Here is a 22,034-nt window from a genome sequence, read left to right on the forward strand (position 1 = left end):
CGGGGGACGGATGCTGGGTTTCTCAGGACATCCAGCCTCATCACTGCAGCTTCCCCAGCTGGGACACTGAACTTCCAGAGGCATTATCCACTGATGCCCTGAAAGTCTGGTACGTGCCCTGCTAGCCAGGCTGGGCAGGGATGGTGTCCCTAGCCGCTGTTTGCCAGGAGCTGGGAATGGGCGACAGGGGATGGATCACTTGATGTTTCCCTGTTCTGTTCATTCCCTCTGGGGCTCCTGGCCGACAGGACACGGGGCTAGATGGACGTTTGGTCTGACCCAGTCTAGCTGTTTTTATGAGACACCAAGGGCTAGAGGAGTGGGGAGGAGGGTACAACCTGGGGTGTGGGTGCAGTGTTGGGAGGGGGCACAGCATAGGGATGGGGGTGCAGCATGGGGTAGGGGATACAATGTGGGGAATGGGTGCAGTGTGGAGTGGGGAAGGGGGTACAGAATGGGGGAGGGGTGGAGTGCAGGGGAAGGGGGGACTACATGAGGAAGGGGTGCAGTGTGGAGAAGGGGTGCAGTGTGGAGAAGGGGTGCAGTGTGGAGGTACTGCATGGGGAAGGGGTGCAGTGTGGAGTGGGGATACAGCATTGAGAAGGGATTCAGTGTGGGGGTAGGGAGTACAGCATGGGATGGGGTGCAATGTGAGGGTGCAGCATGGGGAAGGGGTGCAGTGCGCAAGTACAGGGTACAGCATGGGAGAAGGGTTCGGTGTGGGGAAGTGGTGCAGTGCAGGGATATGGCATGAGGAAGGGATGCAGCATGGGGGTAGGGGCTGTAGTATGGGGAGTAGGGGGTGCAGTGTGTGTGGGGGTACAGCATGGGGAAGGGGGCAGGGCAGGGGTAGGGGGTACAGCATGGGGAAGGGGTGCAGCGTGGGGCTAGGGGTCCAGTGTGTGTGGGGATACAGCATTGATAAGGGGTTCATTGTGGAGGTAGGGAGTGCAGCATGGGATAGGGGTACAATACAGTGGTGCAGCATATGGAAGAGGGCAGTGTGAGGGTAGGGGGTACAACATGAGGAAGGGGTGCAGAGTGGGGTTACCGCATGGGGAAGGGGTGCAGAGTGGGGGGTACAGCATGAGGAAGGGGTGCAGAGTGGGGATAGGGGGTACAGCATGGGGAAGGGGTACAGTGCAGGGGTACTGCATGGGGAAGGGGTGCAGTGTGGGGATAGGGGGTACAGCATGGGGAAGGGGTGCAGTGCGGGGCAGGGTCTCTGCTATTGCATCCCCCTTTCCTCCCCACTCAGGCCTGGCTCCGTCTGGCAGAGCTGCACCCTGGGTCTGGCAGCTGGTGTCATGGGCTGGTCGAGGGGCACTGTCGGGCCAAGGCTGGCTCCCCCAGGAGCAGGCCCCCCTGCAGGCAGAGGCCAAGTGACGCCCCGAGTTGTGAGCAAGTGTCACGCTGGGCACCTGGGGGGAGGACAACCCCCACCTGAAGGGAGCACAGAGCTGGGGCGCTTGATAAACCCCAGTCCAAGAGAGAGCGGGGTGTGTCCCCATAAGGCCTGTAGCTCACTGCCCCCTGCTGGCACGCCACCCCACTGCACCAATGCAAAGCAGATTCCACCCCCTCCCGGTCTCTCCAGTGCAACCCCCCACCCCCACTCCTGTAAGCAAGTAACCGCAGGCATTAAAGATCAGTCCTATGCAGGCAAGCGCTGCCCCCTAGTGCCATGCAAGGATCATGCACAGACAGCAGCAAGCCCCAGCGGCCACAGCAGCGGGCTGGGAACCAGAACTCCAGGATCAAACCCTGGTTCTGTGTGGCCTCGGGCAGGTCCCTCCCCACTCCGTGCCTCAGACTCCCATCTCTCTAATGGGGATGGTAACACCACTGCCCACGGTGGGGCGCCCCCTGCTGCCCAGGGGATGCCGCCACCCTGGCACAAGTATGGTGAAAGCACAGGCTGCCGTAGGTGAGTGGGGAATCCTACAAAAGTGGAAAGAGGGACGAATTGCTAAGGAGGAGTACGAGAGTGCGGCACTGGTGTGTAGGGGCGAAGGCCCCAGGTTACGCCTAGCAAGGGACACACAAGGCAGTAAGAAGTGGGTCTATAGATACATTAAGAGCAAGAGGAAGGAGAGTTAATAACTGACCACATCAAAAGGCTGAGATGTTTAATGCCTATTCTGTTGCAGTTGTCACTAAAAGGTTAATGGTGACCAGATCCTCAACACAACTAATATGAACCCCAAGGGGGAAGGAACGCAAGCTGAAATGGGGAAAGAACAGGCTAAGACTGGTTAGAAAAGTTAGACGTATTCAAGTCGGCAAGGCCTGATGAAACCTCAACCCAGGGTACCAAGGAACTGGTGGAAACAATCTCGGGACCAATAGCAATTTTCTTTGAGAATTCCCGGAGGACGGGTGAGGTCCCAGAGGACTGGAGACGGGCAAACATAGGACTGTCTTTCAAAAGGGGAACAAGGAGGACCCAGGGAATTACAGACCAGTCAGCCTAACTTCAATACCTGGAAAGACACTGGAACAAATTATTCCATCAATCTGTAAGCACCTAGAGGATAAGAGGGTTAGGACAGCCAGCATGGATTTATCAAGAACAAATCCTACCAAACCAAACTAATTTCCTTCTCTGACACAGTTATTAGCCTAGTGGATGGGGGAAGCTGTAGATATGTCTTGATTTTCGAAAGGCTTTTGACACATTCCCACGGATGCGGTCTGGATGGAATTACCATAAGGTAGGCGCACAACTGGTTGAAAGACCACACTCAAGGAGTAGTTATCAGTGGTTGGCTGTCCAATTGGGAGGTCGTATCTACTGGGATCCTGCCAGGGTCTTGTCACAATAAAATGCCCACCACCCCCACCCCTTGGGGTCCCCTGGGTCAGCACCAGCGTTGTATATTGCTAACGCCTTTATATGCATTGGAAAGTATCTTGGGAAGGATTGAAAGTGTCAATGTGGAGTGGAAGAGTCCTTTGCAGGTTACAAGAGGCTGAAGGGGGAGGAAGGGAGAAAGGAACGGGTTAACTCGACGATCCAGCTAGCCCTGAAGATAAGGAACGAAACTGCAGCCCAAGGCCAGCACACACAAACAAGCTCTCTGCTGCCAAACAGCCAGAAGCCTGTATCTCAACCCTGGCCAGCCGTGAGAAAGGAGAACTGAGCCAGACAGAACTGAAGGGGTTGTAAAACTAGTAAGATTGTGAAGGTCAGTGAGTTGAAAACAACAGTCTCGCGACCCTGAAACGGGTGTGTTTTGGGGAAACTAAGGGAGCCGCGGAAGGCTGGTTTGGACTGGTACTGAGAGCACGGGGGATGAGGGTCCCTGGATGAAAACGCTCCCGGAAGAACCCAGGGCTTAAAACACTCCCGAAAGCTGAAGCAAGTCGGAGATTTACAACGGACTCCAGACAACCTTTGCACATGGCAGAACTCTCATCTACCCTTCCCCCTGACCTTCTTCTTACGTTACACCCAGGCTTGGCCAGCCTTGGGTTGTGCGTGTGTAAGTATGAAAGTGGGTTCAGGCTTTGGCACTAATGCTTTCTTCCTCCCTCTGAGTGACGAGCGGCATGCCCAGTACTCACCACTGTTATTTGGTTAATAAAGCTTTAAACTTAGTTAAGTGGTGTGCTCCTTCTTCTCCTCCCCTAAAGATCCTGCGGCCTCAGCCTGATCACCTGAAGCCCCAGGCAGATCGGTAACATAAATCTGTCACAGTCTGTCCTGGGTCTGGTACTGTTCTATATTTTCACTGATTTGGAAAATGGAGTGGAGCTGAGGCTTATAAAATCTGCGGATGACACCAAGCTGGGAGGGGCTGCGAGCACTTTGGAGGCAGGATCAGAATTCAAGATGCCCTTGACAAATTGGAGAATTGGTCTGAATTCAACAAATTGTAATTCAATACAGATAAGTGCAACATACTTGAGTTAGGAGGTAAAAATCCAATGCACAAGTACAGTGGAGAATAACCTGCAAGGTGACAGTACAGTGGATCACAAATTGAATATGAGTCAACAATGTGATGCAGTTGCAAAAAAGGCTAATATTCGGGGTCACAGACCCATAGGGTCGGGCTATGGCCCAGCTTTGGAATAGTCTCTGGGAGGAGCCCTTCAGTGGACCAGACCCCCTACAGGTCCCACTTTTCCTCCAAGGTAAACCACACAGCTTCACCGCCTCTTTAGACTGGACCTGTGGGATGCAGCCTACTCCCACTTCACCCCGGGAGCTCCAGGAAGCAAGTCCAGCTGGGACAGACCCTGGGGGAGATGTGTCCTCTTCTCAGGGATCAGTGCCCCTCACCCAGCATCTGCAGGGACACTCACCCAGTGCTGTGAAACCAGGTGGGTTTATTGGTCACCTGGCACACGGCCCAGGCAGCCCCTCGGGTGGCCCAGAGAACTGACCGTTACAGCCCAGCCTGGGCAGCCAGCGCCCAGACCAGCTGTAGTGGCCTCCTTGGTTCAAGCTCTGTCTGTTTGTTTCCTGTCTGACCTTGGTCAGACTCCAGGTGCGAGCCCCGCCCCCGACTCCGTCCAGCCCCAAGCTCTTACCTCCCCCCCACACCTCCCCAGTCCATTGTTCTCAGCTGGGGACATTGCCCAGCCTCACTGCTGAGCGGTGGGAAAATCCATCTGCCTCTGGGGACAGTGTGGGGAGGTTTCAATGTCTTGGCAATTGGATTTGCCATCGTCTTCTCGAATCTGCACCCAGACAGCTTGATGACACCCCCAGCTGTGTCTCTTAGCCTGCCCTGAGAGCAACTGCTCCCTTTCCACCCACTGGGTAACAATGCTGCATAGAGGGGAAACTGAGCCCCACACAGGATCCATTAAAACAGTGCAAAATATTTGCACTTTGTCCCAGATGTCTGCACAGAAATGTCGAAGGTAAGAAATGGGAGGTCACTGTTCCGCTGTGTTTAGGCTGACCAGATAGCAAGTGTGAAAAATCGGGACGGTGGGGGTGGGGGGAAGTTAATAGGAGCCAAAATAAGGAAAAGCCCCAAATATCGGGACTGTCCCTATAAAATCGGGACATCCAGTCACCCTAGTGGTGTTCAGCACTGAGGGGGTCTCAGCTGGAGCCCTGGGTCTAATTCTTACCATCACACTTTAAGAAAGATGTGGACAAACCCGGGGGAGTTCAGAGGAGAGCAACAGAACTGCTGAAAGGTTTAGAAAACCTGATCTGTGAGGAACGGTTACAAAGCCTGGGCCTGTTTAGTCTTGAGAGAAGGGACTGAGGGGGGACCTGATAACAGTCTTCAGATCTGGTCAGGGCTGTTCTACAGAGGGTGGTGATCACTTGTTCTCCACGTCCCTGGCAGGTAGGATGAGAAGCAATGGGCTAAATCTGCAGCAGGGAGATTGAGGTTAGCACCTAGGAAGAACTGTCCAACGGCTGGGGAGTGAAGCTCTGGGACCCGCTCCCAAGGGAGGCCGTGGGATCCCGGCACTGGAGATTTAAGAACATGTTGGACAAACCCCTCTCAGGGCTGGTCCAGGTTCCCCCGGCCCTGCCTCTGCACGGGGCACTGGACATGGTGTCCTTGCGAGGTCCCTGCCAGCCCCACGTTGCTATGATTCTGCGCCAAGCTGTGAAGAAAGAGGTACCAGCAGGCAGCTCCCCAGGGCTGCGGCTGGCAGCTCCTGGATCCACAATGGCTTGGAGCGGAAGCCAGCACCTGGACCCCCTCACCAAGATTGGGGACAGTAGGGGAGCTAGTGATCTGCAGCCCCTGAGCTGAAGGGAGAGGGCCAGGGGGACGTGCAGGTCCAGCATAGAATCAATCATAGATTCAGAGAATATCAGGGTTGGAAGGGACCTTAGGAGGTCATCTAGTCCAACCCCCTGCTCAAAACAAGACCAATCCCCAACTTAATCAGCCCAGCCAGGGCTTTGTCAAGCCTGACCTTAAAAACATCTAAGGAAGGAGATTACACCACCTCCCTAGGTAACGCATTCCAGTGTTTCACCACCCTCCTAGTGAAAAAGTTTTTCCTAATATCCAACCTAAACCTCCCCCACTGCAACTTGAGACCATTACTCCTTGTTCGGTCATCAGCTACCACTGAGAACAGTCTAGATCCATCATCTTTGGAACCCCCTTTCAGGTAGTTGAAAGCAGCTATCAAATCCCCCCTCATTCTTCTCTTCTGCAGACTAAACAATCCCAGTTCCCTCAGCCTCTCCTCATAAGTCATGTGTTCCAGACCCCTAATCATTTTTGTTGCCCTCCGCTGGACTCTTTCCAATTTTTCCACATCCTTCTTGTAGTGTGGGGCCCAAAACTGGACACAGTACTCCAGAGAGGCCTCACCAGTGTCGAACAAAGGGGAACGATCACGTCCCTCGACCTGCTGGCAATGCCCCTACTTATACAGCCCAAAATGCCATTGGACTTCTTGGCAACAAGGGCACACTGCTGACTCATATCCAGCTTCTCGGCCACTGTAACCCCTAGGTCCTTTTCTGCAGAACTGCTGCCGAGCCATTTGGTCCCTAGTCTGTAGCGGTGCATGGGATTCTTCCGTCCTAAGTGCAGGACTCTGCACTTGTCCTTGTTGAACCTCATCAGATTTCTTTTGGCCCAATCCTCCAATTTGTTTAGGGCCCTCTGTATCCTATCCCTACCCTCCAGCGTATCTACCTCTCCTCCCAGTTTAGTGTCATCTGCAAACTTGCTGAGGGTGCAATCCACACCATCCTCCAGATCATTTATGAAGATATTGAACAAAACGGCCCCAGGACCGACCCTTGGGGCACTCCACTTGATACCGGCTGCCAACTAGACATGGAGCCATTCATCACTACCCGCTGAGCCCGACAATCTAGCCAGCTTTCTACCCACCTTATAGTCCATTCATCCAGCCCATACTTCCTTAACTTGCTGACAAGAATACTGTGGGAGACCGTGTCAAAAGCTTTGCTAAAGTCAAGCAGCAACACATCCACTGCTTTCCCTTCATCCACAGAACCAGTTATCTCATCATAGAAGGCAGTTAGATTAGTCAGGCATGACTTGCCCTTGATGAATCCATGCTGACTGTTCCTGATCACTTTCCTCTCCTCTAAGTGCTTCAGAATTGATTCCTTGAGGACCTGCTCCATGATTTTTCCAGGGACTGAGGTGAGGCTGACTGGCCTGTAGTTCCCAGGATCCTCCTTCTTCCCTTTTTTAAAGATGGGCACTACATTAGCCTTTTTCCAGTCATCTGGGACTTCCTCCAATCACCATGAGTTTTCAAAGATAATGGCCAATGGCTCTGCAATCACATCTGCCAACTCCTTTAGCACTCTCAGATGCAGCGCATCCAGCCCCATGGACTTGTGCTCCTCCAGCTTTTCTAAATAGTCCCGAACCACTTCTTTCTCCACAGAGGGCTGGTCACCTCGTCCCCATGCTGTGCTGCCCAGTGCAGCAGTCTGGGAGCTGACCTTGTTCGTGAAGACAGAGGCAAAAAAAGCATTGAGTACATTAGCTTTTTCCATATCCTCTGTCACTAGCTTGCCTCCCTCATTCAGTAAGGGACCCACACTTTCCTTGACTTTCTTCTTGTTGTTAACATACTTGAAGAAACCCTTCTTGTTACTCTTAACATCTCTTGGTAGCTGCAACTCCAGGTGTGATTTGGCATTCCTGATTTCACTCTTGCATGCCTGAGCAATATTTTTATACTCTTCCCTGGTCATTTGTCCAGTCTTCCACTTCTTGTAAGCTTCTTTCTTGTGTTTAAGATCAACAAGGATTTCACTGTTAAGCCAAGCTGGTCGCCTGCCATATTTACTATTCTTTCTACACATCGGGATGGTTTGTCCCTGTAACCTAAATAAGGATTCTTTAAAATACAGCCAGCTCTGCTGGACTCCTTTCCCCCTCATGTTATTCTCCCAGGGGATCCTGCCCATCAGTTCCCTGAGGTTGTCAAAGTCTGCTGGATTCAAAGCTGGCTAACTGATAGATCTCAACACATAATTGTAAATGGGGAGTCATCATCGAACGGGGTGTTTCCAGTGGGGTCCTGCAGGGATTGGCTCTCGGCCCTATATTATTTAACATTTTTATTGATGACCCGGAAGAAAACCATCACTGATAAAGCTTGCAGACAACACAAAAATTGGGGGAGTGGTAAATAAAGAAGATGACAGGTTACTGATTCACACCGCTGCAGATCGCTTGGTAAACTGGGGGCAAGCAAACAATGTGTTTTAATACGGTTACATGTAGGAACAAAGAATGCAGGCAAGACTTACAGGCTGGGGGGCTTTACCCTGGAAAGCACTGACTCTGAAGAAGATTTTGAGGGGTGGCATAGACAATCAGCTGAACTTGAGCCCGCTGTGTGACGCTGTGGGCAAAAGGGCTAATACATAAACAGAGCTCTTGAGGAGAAGTGGAGAGGTTATTTTACTTTATGTTTGGAAGTGTGACCACTGCTGGAAGCCTGGGTCCTAGTGCCCACAATTCCAGGAGGATGTGGATAAATTGGAGGGGGTCATAGAAGAGACAGGAGAATGATTCAAGGGTTAGAAAACCTGCCTGATAGCGATAGACTCAAAGGAGCTCAATTTTTTAGCTGAACAAAGAGGAGGTTAAAGAGTGACTAGATACCAAGCTGTAAGTACCTATGTGGGGAACAAATATTTGGTAACAGGTACTTCAGTCTGGCTAACACGAGCCAAGGGCTGGAACTTGAAGCTAGACACATTCAAAAGGGAAATAAGGTGTTGCTCCTGAAGGCATTCTGCGCCAAAACATTAAAAATTCTGTGCACAATGTTTAAATTCTGCAAAATTCTGCAAATTTTATTTGTCAAATAAATGTGTTGGCTCCAGCATGGCATTGGGGAGCACAGGTCACTGGCCGCACAGAGGTGGGAGATCACTGTGCAGCTCCCTCGTGGGACATGGACTCAGTGGTGAGGCTTCACCCAACCCTGGCAAAGTGCAAGGACCAGGCCTGCCCCAGAAACACCCCAGGGCTCTGCCCCTCTGTGCCAGATGCACCAGGTGTGGGCAGGCAGGCTCAGTGAGGCAGGATCCAAGAAGGCCAATGGCATTTTGGGCTGTATATGTAGGGGCATTGCCAGCAGATCGAGGGACGTGATCGTCCCCCTCTATTCAACACTGGTGAGGCCTCATCTGGAGTACTGTGTCCAGTTTTGGGCCCCACACTACAAGAAGGATGTGGAAAAATTGGAGAGAGTCCAGCGAAGGGCAACAAAAATGATTAGGGGACTGGAACACATGACGTATGAGGAGAGCCTGAAGGAACTGGGGATGTTTAGTCTACGGAAGACAAGAATGAGGGGGGATTTGTCAGCTGCTTTCAACTACCTGAAAGGGGGTTCCAAAGAGGATGGATCTAGACTGTTCTCAGTGGTAGCAGATGACAGAACAAGGAGTAATGGTCTCAAGCTGCAGTGGGGAAGATTTAGGTTGGATATTAGGAAAAACTTTTTCACTAGGAGGGTGGTGAAACACTGGAATGCGGTACCTAGGGAGGTGGTGGAATCTCCTTCCTTAGAAGTTTTTAAGGTCAGGCTTGACAAAGCCCTGGCTGGGATGATTTAATTGAGGATCGGTCCTGCTTTGAGCAGGGGGTTGGACTAGATGACCTCCTGAGGTCCCTTCCAACCCTGATATTCTATGATTCTATGATCCAAGTGAGGAGGGGCTTCGTGTGGGGGGATCCAGGTGTGGCTTGAGAGGGTTCTGTGTGCAGGCAACTCAGTGGAGGATCCGGATGCACAGGGGCTTATTGTGGGGGGTTCTGAGTGCAAAGGTAATGGGACTCTGCAGGGGGGTCCAGGTGAAGGTAGTTGGAGCTCAGCGTGGGTCATGGTGTGGCAGGGATAAAGCTCAGCGGGGGGTCTGGATGTGGGGGGGTTCTGTGGGGAGGGTCCAGATGCTGCGGGAGTGGGGCTCAGTGGGGTGGGGATCCAGGTGCAGGTGACTGTTCCAGGTGCAGGGGGAGTGGGTCTCGGCAGGGGCGGGCTCTGGGTGTGGTGGGGGGGGGGGAGACTCAGCAGGAGGGTCTGAATATGAGGTGGTCTGGATGCATGGGGGTTGGGCGGATGGGGGAAGCAGCTCCCCGTACAGTGATCCCTCCCCCTACAGCTGAGGAGCAATGTGTGCAGGAAGGGTGGTGGGGGAGTTTGCAGAGCTTCCTGCAGCCTCGGGAGAAATCTGGGGGATGCCGTACAGGGGAAGAGAAAGTCCCGTCCTCCCCAGCCCAGCCAGGACTAGCAGCTGAGCCCAGCAGAGTAGGAGCCGCCAGCTGGGTGTTCCCCAGTCTTGCCTCCTGCCCCACAGTGATTTACCTCTCTGCCGGCTGGGCCCCCAAAACATACTGTTGGGGAGGGTCACATGACCACTCTGGTGGCTTCCCTTTGCTTCCCTGTCAGAAAGTCATTTTTCTGCGGGGAAGCAAAAGAAATTTGCGGGGCAGATGAATTCTGCACATGCGCAGAATTCCCTCAGGAGTAACCAGGAGTTAATTTTTAATGCTAAGAGTAATTAACCACTGGAACAATTAATTTCCCAAGAGATGTGGTGGATTCTCCATCACTCACGTGTAAGTCGAGACTGGCTGTTTTTCTAACAGGTCTGTTCTGGGAATTATTTAGGGCAGGTCTCAGACTAGCTGATCTGATCCCTGCTGGCCTGGGAATATCTGAATGTCTGAACTCAGGCCGGGGCTGGTGACTGGGATTGTTTTGGGTGAAATGAACCCCTGGCCACTGGTGGGAAAGCAGCTCCAGGAGCCTGGGGCTTTCCTAGCCAAGCGAGGGGCCCTGGGCTCAGATGCTTTGATGGGAAGAAGGAGCCTTCCCCTTTCCCGTTGTGACGCAGCAGGGAGGGGGGAGTGTTGACCTGGGAATGTGGCTGGGGAGTTTCACTGGGGATGGGAGACCTGAGAGCCTGTCACCTGAGCCGGGAGGGGGAAGGTAACACCTCTGCCTGGTTTCAGAGTAGCAGCCATGTTAGTCTGTATCCGCAAAAAGAAAAGAAGTACTTGTGGCACCTTAGAGACTAACCAATATATCTGAGCATGAGCTTTCATGAGCTACAGCTCACTTCATCGGATGCATTCGCTGGAGGGGTTTTGGTTTCAGTTTTGGGCTGGGTGGTGGAACGCAGGGAACCCCAAGGCTGGGGTCTAAGCTCCCTGCCCCCGAGAAGGACTTGACTGAGGGGCCCTGGTTATACCCACAACCTCTGTTTTAGACTCTGTTCCTACTGTCCAATAAACCTTCTGTTTTACTGGCTGGCTGAGAGTCACGGTGAATCCCAGGAAGAGGAGTGCAGGGCCTGGACTCCCCCACACTCCGTGACAACTGGTGGGAAAAGTGGGATGTACTACACCCCGTGGACGGCACTTCCTGCAGTGAGTGACTGGGGGGCAGTAAAACGAAGGGGGATTGACGGGACCAGGCATGCTGAAGATTCAGAGAGAGACAGTTTCAGGGTGCGGTTAACCCCTAGGAGTGTGTGACCAGAGAGAAGGACTTTTGCAGTAACAGGGTCCCCCGGGGGATTGCAGCAAGCGGTCCCGGGGTGGAGGAGTCTGCAGCTCGACCCTGGCAAAGAGGTGGTGACCTCAAGAAGGACTGGCACATGAGGGGTTTTTCCTGGGAACGGTAGAAAGCTGCCCGGCCTGCGAGTGGCCAGCAGGGAGATGTACGCTAAACGCCTTAAGAGCGACCTGGTGGAGCTGTGCAGGCAGAGGGGGCTGCGCATTGGGAGGTCCACCAAGGAACAGCTGATTGCCCAGTTGGAGAAGGATCGCTTGGATGACCTGATCCCTGTCCCTGAGGGAAGCTGCCCGGTGGACGCAGCGTGGGCCCCGGGGCCTGACCGGGCTGGGAGGGGTCAGACTGTGGCCGAGGACATCCCGAGACCCTTCCTACCTATGCCTAGGGGAGGGGTTGGGGGAAGCCCAGCGAATACCGAGGGCACCCTGACCCCGGCAGCCAGCAGGGGATCCTCCCAGCAGAGCTCCCCATCCCTGGAGCGGAGGCAGCTGGAATGGGAGAGGGAGATGAAAATGAGGGAGCTGGAGGATCATGAAAAGCAGCATCAGCATGAGAAGCAACGTCAGCATGAGCTGAAGGAGAAACAGAGACAACATGAGCTGGAGCTGGCCAGGCTGAGGAGCAGTGGGGCCCTGGCTGCGGTGAGTGAGGGGGGGACCCGAGACTGCAAGGAGCTTTGATAAGTGCCTCCTGGCCCAGCGGAAGGAGGGGGGACATAGATAGCTTCCTGACGGCCTTTGAGAATGCCTGCGAGATGCACAGGGTTGACCCTGCAGACAGGCTCCAGTTTCTCACCCCCTTACTGGACCCCAAAGCCATGGAGGTGTACAGCTGAATGACAGGGGCGGAGGCAGGGGACTACGAACTGTTCAAAAAGGGCCTGCTCCATGAGTTTGGGCTGACCCCCGAGATGTACCGGAAAAGGTTCCGGGGTCAGCGTAAAATGTCTGAGGTCACCTACCTACAACTGGTCAACTGAATCCAGGGATATGCCCGCAAGTGGACAGCAGGGGCCCAAGCTAAAGAGGACCTGCTTGACCTAATCGTACTGGAGCAACTGTATGAACAGTGCCCTTCCGACCTGAGGCTATGGTTGGTGGACAAAAAGCTAGAGAACCCACAGCACGCAGGGCAGCTGGCCGACGAGTTTGTGAACAGTTGGTCAGGAGATAGCAGGGAGGAGTCCCAAAAGAACAGGCCCCTCACAATGCAGAGAGAGAGTCACCATGGGACGTCCCAGCAGGGAAATATGGAGAACCCCCTCCCAAGGGGAACGCCTGGTGTCAGGACCATCTGACCCGCTCGAGGGCACCAACGTGACAAGGGCTACTATCACTGTGGCCAGAGAGGCCACATACGGACCCAGTGCCCCAGGCTCAGGGACAGACTGAGCAGACCCAACCTATCCAGGGTTAACTGGGTAGGGACCCAGCTGGACGAGGGGCAGATGGCCCAGGCAAGGGGGGCTGCCAGCTTACCACCTGCTCAGGAGGGAAGAATACCCCAGGCCAGCTCCTCTGGAGGGCTGGATGCTCTGGGTTCTCGGTTTACAGGGTGGGCGCGGGGCTGTCCCTCCGGAGAAAGTGCCTTGTACCCCTGGAGGTGGATGGGAAGAAGGTCAATGGATACTGGGATACGGGTGCGGCGGTGACACTGGCCCGGCCTGAGGTGGTGGTCCCAGATCGGGTGGTGCCCAACACCTACCTGACCCTGATGGGGGTGGGCGGGACCCCATTCAAGGTGCCCGTGGCAAGGATGTACCTAAAATGGGGGGCCAAGGAGGGCCCCAAGGATGTGGGGGTGCACCATTTGCCCACAAAGGTGTTGATGGGGGGGGACCTAGAGGACTGGCCAAGCAACCCCCAGAACGCCCTGGTTGTGACCCGTAGCCAGAGCTGGCGAGGGGCACTGCGCCCTGACCTTGGGGAGGGTATCACACCGGAGGCGCAGGACCCTAACCTGGTGGGGAGGGAGTGCCCAGGAACAAGGCTCAGAGAGGCTGTGGCTTCAGACCCAGCCAGCAAGAGAGAGCAAGCCCCCACCCCTTCCCCAGCCGCTGAATTCCAGGCCGAGTTGAGGAAAGATCCCTCCTTGCGGAAGCTCAGGGACCTGGCCGACCTCAGGGTGGGATGGACCATGGGGAGAGGCTGCCAGGAGAGGTTCCTGTGGGAGAAGGGGTTCCTGTACCGAGAATGGGCTCCCACAAGGGAAGTAGAGTCCTGTGCGGTCAGGAGGCAGCTGGTGGTCCCCCAGAAGTATCGCCGCAGGCTCCTGTCCCTGGCCCATGACATCCCCCTCGCAGGGCACCAGGGAATCCGGCGCACCCGGCAGAGGTTGCTACAGAACTTTTACTGGCCCGGGGTCTTTACCACGGTCCGGCAGTATTGCCGATCCTGTGACCCCTGTCAGAGGGTGGGGAAGGCCCGGGACAAGGGGAAAGCGGCTTTGAGACCTTTGCCCGTCATAGAGGAGCCTTTCCAGAAGGTGGCCACAGACATCGTGGGGCCTCTCAGCAAGACGACCCAGTCGGGGAAGAAATACATTCTGATGGTGGTAGATTTTGCCACCCGCTACCCCGAGGCAGGTGCCATTAGCTTCCATTGAAGCCGACACCGTGGCAGATGCGCTCCTGACCATTTTCAGCCGAGTGGGGTTCCCCAAGGAAGTCTTGACAGACCAAGGCTCCAACTTCATGTCGGCCCTGCTCTGGTGCTTGTGGGAGAAATGTGGGGTCTGGCACAACTGGGCCTCAGCTTATCACCCCCAGTCCAACGGGCTGGTGGAGAGGTTCAACGGGACGCTAAAGATGATGCTGAAAACCTTTATGAACCAGCACCCGCAGGATTGGGACAAGTACTTACCTCACCTGCTGTTCGCGTACAGGGAGGTGCCCCAGGAGTCTACCGGATTTTTGCCTTTCGAACTGCTATATAGAAGGAGGGTAAGGGGGCCCCTGGACCAGATAAGAGACGAATGGGAGGGGAAGGCCACTCCCGATGGAGAGTCAGTGGTGGAGTATGTCCTGATCTTCCGAGAGAGACTGGCTGAACTCATGGGCCTGGCCAGGGAGAATCTGGCCAGAGCCCAGAGGAAGCAGAAGGTCTGGTATGACCGCACGGCGCGGGCCCGCGCCTACACCACTGGGGATCCGGTGATAGTTCTCATCCCCGTGAGAAAGAACAAACTACAGGCCGCCTGGGAGGGCCCTTTCAAGGTCGTCAAGCAGCTCAATGAGGTAAACTATGTGGTGGAGCTGTCGAACCGGGCGCACCACCACCGGGTGTACCATGTGAATATGATGAAGCCATATTATGCCAGGGGGAATGTGGTGTTGGCCGTGTGTGGACATTGGGAGGAGCAGGGAGACGACCCTTTGGTAAATATATTCCCTGAGACCAGAGCTGGCTCCCCCGTGGAAGCAATTCCCCTCTCGGATCAGCTAACCCCTGTCCAGCAAGCTGAGATCAGAGGGGTGCTGCATCCGTACCGACAGCTGTTTTCCAACCCGCCTAGACACACTAATCTGACTGTCCACCGGGTGCAGACAGGATCACACCCGCCGATAAGATGCTCCCCGTTCTGAGTCACAGGGAAAATTGTTCAGGACCTGGAAAAAGAGGTCAGAGACATGCTGGCCATGGGGGTGATCCAGCCATCTGCCAGCCCTTGGGCCTCGCCGGTGGTGCTGGTCCTCAAAAAGGACGGGTCAATCCGGTTCTGTGTGGACTATCGGAAGCTCAATGCCATCACTGTATCTGATGCCTACCCCATGCCCAGGCCCGATGAGCTCCTAGACAAGCTGGGAAACGCTTGATACCTTACCACCATGGACCTTACAAAGGGGTACTGGCAAGTGCCACTGGATGCAGATGCCCGGCTGAAATCGGCCTTTATCACCCCTCTGGGGCTCTATGAGTTCCTGACCCTGCCTTTCGGCCTCAAGGGAGCGCCGGCCACCTTCCAGCGCCTGGTGGATCAGCTACTGAGGGGGATGGAGAGTTTTGCCGTGGCGTATATTGATGACATCTGTGTCTTTAGCCAGACCTGGGAGGACCACGTGTCCCAGGTTAGACAAGTGCTGGACCGACTCCAGGGGGCTGGGCTGACTGTAAAAGCGGAGAAGTGCAAGGTGGGGATGGCTGAAGTATCTTACCTGGGCCATCAGGTGGGGAGCAGCCGCCTAAAGCCGGAACCAGCTAAGGTGGAGGTGATCAGAGACTGGCCCGCGCCTCAAACCAAAAAGCAGGTCGAAGCCTGTATTGGGTTGGCAGGATACTATCCAAGGTTTGTGCCCCGCTTTAGCGCCATCGCCACCCCCATCACTGAGCTATGCAAGAAGGGGAAGCCAGACAAGGTGGTCTGGACCGAGCAGTGCCAGGAGGCTTTCCAGGCGCTGAAGGAGGCTCTAGTCCGTGGCCCAGTTCTGGCAAACCCAGACTTTGACAAGTCCTTTGTGGTGTTCACCGACGCCTCAGACATGGGACTGGGGGCGGTGTTAATGCAGGAGGATGAAAAGGGGGAGAGACACCCCATCGTGTACCTGAGCAAGAAGTTGCTACCCCAGGAGCAGAACTACGAGGCCATCGAGAAGGAGTGCCCGGCCATGGTGTGGGCCCTTAAGAAACTAGAGCCCTATCTCTTCGGGCGACACTTCACCGTCTACACCGACCACTCTCCCCTGACCTGGCTGCACCAGATGAATGGAGCCAACGCCAAGCTCCTGAGATGGAGCCTGCTCCTGCAGGATTACGACATGGACGTGGTCCAGGTGAAGGGAAGTGCCAACCTGATAGCGGATGCGCTGTCCCGGAGAGGGGGCCCCGAACTTCCCCAGGTCACTGGTCAGCGTGACCCCGCTCAGTTCAGTCTCGAAGGGGGGAGAGATGTGAGGATGTGACTCAGCAGGGAGGGGGGAGTGTTGACCTGGGATTGTGGCTGGGGAGTTTCACTGGGGATGGGAGACCTGAGAGCCTGTAACCTGAGCCAGGAGGGGGAGGGGGAAGGTAACACCTCTGCCCGGGAAACTGGACAAGGCTGCAGGAGGGAGCCTGCTGGGGGGGTTTGGTTTCAGTTTTGGGCTGGGTGGTAGAACGCAGGGATCCCCAAGGCTGGGGTCTAAGCTCCCTGCCCCCCAGAAGGACTTGACTGAGGAGCCCTGGTTGTACCCACAAGCTCTGTTTTGGATGGTGTTCCTGTTGGCCAATAAACCTTCCGTTTTACTGGCTGGCTGAGAGTCATGATGAATCCCAGGAAGAGGGGGGCAGGGCCCGGACTCCCCCACACTCCATGACACCTATCCCTCCCCAGTCAGAGTCAGAGCAGGCTGACCCGGCAGGATCCAGCATGCCAGCATCACTAGAAGAATATCAGAGTCTGTCAAGCAGGGGTAAGGGGCTGAGGGCTCCCCAGAGTTGTGAGCTCCTGGACCTCAAACACAGAGCCCAGGTCCCAGCCAGACTTCGTGTGGACCCCTGCGGAGCAGCCCTGTCCCTCACCACACACCCACCCATGGGCCAGCACTCAGCCCCGAGAACCACGCCCAGCCCCCCGCCTCAAAGAGACCTGGGGGATTCCAGACATGTGACAGGCTGACAGTGCGATCCCCCGACTCAGGATGGGGAGACAGCCCCACCCCGGGTGCATGACGGGTCCGAGTTTCCCTTGTCCAGAGAGGCTTGAGGACAGTGCCCCACTACCCAGGAGGGAACCGAGACTCCCAGGCAGCACGCCCCCAGCACCTCCCCTGCCTCCTTCCCGGAGCTCGGGGCTGGTTCCTTGCTTGGCCCCAGTCCTCCCTCATTGCTGCCCCTGATTACCATGCTGTGAGCCACATGCTCCTCCGGCCCAGCCTCCATTCAACACCCTCCCCTGCCCTCCCCTCAACTCCTTGACCCCCCTTTCCTCAGCCAATGCCCCTCCCCTCCACCCCATTCCCTCAGCCAATGCTTCTCCCCTCAAACCCTCGACCCCTTTGGGCAACAACCCTCCCCCCAAATCCCCAGCCTGCCCCCTTCTGCTCCCACCTCCTCTTCCCCCTCACCGGTCCCAGCTCCCCCCCATACAGAGTGGCATTCAGCTGCCCACCTGCCTGTGTGGGCAGAGACACTTGCCCAGGTGGCTGTGTGACTTCCCCAACCACCCCAGGGCCATGGCCCAGCATCCCGCCAGCCAGACAAAGCCTGCCTATCTGCCTGTCTTGCCCCGCACTGGCCTCCTTTGCGGGCACCACATGGAGCCAGCTCACGGCAGCAGGGCGGGAGCACCTCGGTGCCGGCTGCATCACATTCTCCAGTCCCAACTGCTCCCACTACTCTGGTGGCTGCAGAGTAGCTGCAAAGCCCAGCAACGCGGGCCGTGGAGTCAGACAACCACTCCTCAGCGGTGCGGCTGGGTGTTGACTCTGAACCCTAATGACACTGATGCCAACGTAGCTGGCATTTCGCTGCTGACCCCAGCGGGCTGCAGAGGACGGGAGTGCTCTCCTGTACTGGGAATGCAGCCCCTTTTGCCACCGCCAGTGAGTAGAGTGTGGGAGGGGCCCAGCAGCCAGGCTCCTTCCTATTCCCCACCCTGCTGGGGCAGAGCCTCTGGCTCAGCTCTCTGCCAAGGTGCTACACAGCGGGAGATGGCCTGGCCTGGCGCTCGGGCTCGCCAGGCAAAGGGTGCTGTCAACCACAGGAGTTTGGCTCTGCACCCCACCTGTGCCAGTCCAGTGCGAGAGATGCAGCGTTGCCGGTGGGGGAATCACACCAGCCGGCTGCCCCAGTGCGTGTCACACGCTTGTGACTTCACTGCCGCATGCCATCACGGTGACTGCTCAGCGCACCGTGGGTAGGACCCTCTGCCCTCCACCCACCTGCAGGCTCTTTGCCTTGTGGGATACCCCGCGACTGGGGGGCAAGGGCGGGAGTTGGGGTCCAATGCCCACAGTTCTCGCTGGTCTATCCCATGATTCTCCACTCGCCCACGCTGGCTCCAATCTGCTTGCCCAGCAGGGAGGAGGCACAGAGGATGAGGGCGTGATGCTCTCCCCTCACAGTGCCCCAGCTGGAACCTCTGCCCATCTGCCCCGTCCCACGAGTGGCTTGTGAGAAGTGCTGGCGGGTCAGGCCCCCAAGGGTCTCTCCGTCCTGGGCCCTGGGCACTGTCCGTCTCTGCAGTGCCCTGAGGCCTGACAGCTGCTCAACCATCTGTTGGCTCAGGGGAACCTGTCCACTCCTGGATTGTCTCCTCCTTGAGGCTGGGCCCCACAGCTGTCGCTGATCCTACGGGCAGAGGAAACCCACCCCAGGCTGCGCTGCTCAGCGTGGGTTGTTTCCTGCCAGCGGGGCCCCTGCACAACGCCCGCCCATGCTGCAACACGCAGCCCCCAGCAGTCAAGAAGAGTGGGAGTGGCCAACAGCTTCCTACACAAACCAACCGGCCCATCTTGCTGCCAGGGAGGTGGCCCAGCGGCGGGATCCCGGGCTTGGGCACCATGCCACCTTGCCCTGCACCGTGATCCTGGCCCTGCTCCGGCCATGTGGGGACGTGCAGGGGCAGCCAGGCGCACAGGTGACCCTGAAGCCATGCACAGCACCGCAGAGCACAGGATGCCCCACCCCACCCTCCTACCTTCTCCCGCTGGACGAGCTTCTTGTAGACGGAGTCGGGGAAGGAGCGGAGTGGGCAGAACTTGCCAGTGCCTTCAGCGCACATGAAGACGCCGTTCTCATAGACCACACGCCCGCGGCTGATGGTGACCAGCGGCACCCCGTGGCAGCGCATGGTCTCGTACAGGTTGATGTCTCCCCCCTGCACCTGGGTGCTGGCAGAGATGGTCCTGCGGGTGGCACAGCCGGAGCAGCTGGTTACAGCTGGGCCCAGAGAGGAGGCTCACGGCACTGGGGCAGCCCTGTGCTACGAGCCAGCAGCTCCTCTGCCCAAGCACAGCGCAGCCCGGAGTCCCCAGAGCAATGAGCAGCACCGACCGGGAGCGGGACACGGATCGCTGCCCCCCCCAGCCAGGGTCTGTTCGGCACCGACCGGGAGCAGGACACGGATCGCTGCCCCCCCCCCCGGCCAGGGTCTGTTCGGCACCGACCGGGAGCGGGACACGGATCACTGTCCCTCTCCCCCTGCCATCCCGACCAGAGTCTGTTCCGGGCTCATCGGGCACCTCCTGGCACCAGGAGACGGATCGCTGCCCCTGACCAGGGTCTGTTCTGGGCCCGTTGGGCACCAACTGGGACTGAGACACGGATTGCTGTCCCTCTCCCCCTGCCACCCCGACCAGGGTCTGTTCTGGGCCCGTCAGGCACCTCCCGGCCCTGGGCAAAGACTCTCTGCCCCTCCCCCTTTGCCCCATTCCTACCTGGTGGCTTCAGGGTCCCACACCACGATGTCTGCGTCGGCCCCGGGGATGATGCGGCCCTTCCGTGGGTACAGGTTGAGGATCTTGGCCGCGTTCGAGCTGGTCACAGCTACAAAGCGGTTCTCGTCCATCTTCCCCCCGACCTGCAAACACAGTAGGGGGCTGAGATGGTGCAATGGGGCGTGCTCTGCTATGGTCCCTCTGGGAGGGGTGGGCAGACAGGGATGCAGCCCGGGGTGTGGGCACTGCTGTCAGAGGGAGAGTTCCCAGCTCCTGAGCATCCCCTCTTTCCCTCTGCCCTGTGTGCACATCCTGCCCCATCACGCCAGCAGCTGGGAGAGGAAGCTGCAATTGCCCCCTGGGGGGTGCCCTATCACAGGACTCCAGCCAGGTCACTCCTCGCTCACCCTAGCCTCATGCTGCAGGGCTGAGCAGGGGGATCCAGCACCAGCCAGGGACTGCCTCATGGGGCGGGCACAACCCAGCTGCAGACGTAACACCCACCCCCTATGTTACCACAGCCCCAGAGAGCCTGGTCACACCCCACTGGACTGCAGCCCCCTCGGGGGGGGGGGGCAACGGTGTAGCTGTGTAGCTCCACCCCTAGTGCGCAGGGAGAACGGGCTCTTGCTGTGGGAGGGAACAGGACACTGGGATCTGGCCCCAGGCTGTCGTACCCATGAGCGATTGGGGTCTCAGTGGTCCATCTCCCCTGGCAGGGCGTGGCGGTCCCGAGAGCACCACCCCTAGCACGGCCCCCCGCAGCACCGGAGGTGGCCAACTCCTGGATGCCGACCAGCGCGTGCCAGACTCCTCATGCCCCATTCACAGCCGTGCCACGCCCGCTGCGGGTGCCACGTACCACACCCCGCTCCCAGATGACGCTCATGCGATCTTGCACGCCGCTCACGCCGTGGGGGATCTTGGTGAAGTCCTCCTTGCCCATGGCTTTCTGCTTGCTGGTGAAGGGCCGGTGGTCGGAAGCCACAACATTGAGGGTGTCGCTGCCAGGAGAGAGGGGAACAGGGGTTACCGGCCCGGCGGCTGCGGTGCTGCTCTCCACACCTGGCAGGGCCACCTGGCACATTCGTTACAGACCACGTGCCCGTGGCTGGGGCCTCCCTAGCGCCCAGCAGCGGGGCAGAGAGTGCCCTGCCTGGGGCTCTAACGGGACTCAGGCAGCGCCAGACCCGCAGGATTAGCCCCTTGCCCAGCAGCCCCGGGCGCCCAGCAGCCCTTACTTGGCTAGCAGGCTCATGAGGTAAGTGGAGGTGTTGGTGTCCAGCCGCAGGGGCGGCACGGTGACGTAGGCAGCGGCGTGGGACCAGTCCTGGTGGTAATAGTGCAGGCCCGTCAGCGTGGCGTGCGCCGTGGTGGTCTCTGCATACACCACCTTCCCTGCAAAGAGAGAGCGGACACAGCTGTCGGGGAGACGGGCTCTGGCGCTGGGGTGGTGCCCACTGCAGCCCAGGGCAGCGTGCGGATTGCCTAGGGGCAGGAGTGTTTCTCTCGCCACCCTGCCAGCCACATGGCGAGGCAGCAGATGGATCCCCGCCCCAAGGAGGAGACGGTCTGCAGAGTCATCTGACGGGCGGGCACCAGCCGCCCCGGCACAGGGACCCTGGGCTGGGTTCCGCAGAGTCATCTGATGGGCTGGCACCTGCCGCCTGGGCACAGCATTACACTGATGGTATGGGGGAAACTGAGGCAGGGGGACAGGGAGGGACTTGCTTGGGTCACGTATCAGCAGAGCCAGGTAGGGGCTAGGACTTGGCGCCCTCACCCCCAGGCCTATGCTGCGGCTACTAGACCCCAGGGCTCTCAGGGCCACAGAGCCTCTGTCTGCCCCACGTACCATCACTGCAGGGCAGCAACGTGGCTGGGGCTTGGGCCACCCCCCTCGCTGCTTGGGGACGGCGGTGTCACTGGGGGGCATGTGCTGGAGGCTGTGTGGAGAGGTGGGGCTGGGTTAGGGGCCTTGGAGGGGTGAGGCCGGGTGTGTGTTGGGAGCAGTGTAGAGAGGTGGGGCTGGGTTGGACAGCAGGTGGGGGTGCATGTTGGGGGTAGGGTTGCCAACTTTCTAATCACACAAAACTGAACACGCCTGCCTTGCCCCTCCCCCTCTCCCTCCCCCAAGGCGTTGCCCCTGCCCTGC

At 57.4% G+C, this 22,034-nt stretch overlaps 1 protein-coding gene across 2 annotated transcripts in view; it reads right to left on the reverse strand.

Annotated features, from left to right (window-relative positions):
• Positions 1 to 22,034, reverse strand: part of DPYSL5 (dihydropyrimidinase like 5) — a 99,309-nt gene that overhangs the window by 15,376 nt on the left and 61,899 nt on the right. For both annotated transcript variants that reach the window (XM_084622429.1, XM_084622428.1), the window contains exons 8-11: positions 21,121 to 21,277; positions 20,742 to 20,883; positions 19,880 to 20,022; positions 19,141 to 19,348 (exon numbers count right to left, since the gene is read on the reverse strand). In XM_084622429.1, coding sequence (XP_084478555.1) covers positions 19,141 to 19,348; positions 19,880 to 20,022; positions 20,742 to 20,883; positions 21,121 to 21,277 — 650 coding nt within the window. The remainder of the gene's footprint in view (positions 1 to 19,140; positions 19,349 to 19,879; positions 20,023 to 20,741; positions 20,884 to 21,120; positions 21,278 to 22,034) is intronic.

The sequence above is a fragment of the Lepidochelys olivacea genome (genome assembly GCF_965140295.1).
Source record: "Lepidochelys olivacea isolate rLepOli2 genome assembly, chromosome: 3".
NCBI lineage: Eukaryota > Metazoa > Chordata > Testudines > Cheloniidae > Lepidochelys > Lepidochelys olivacea.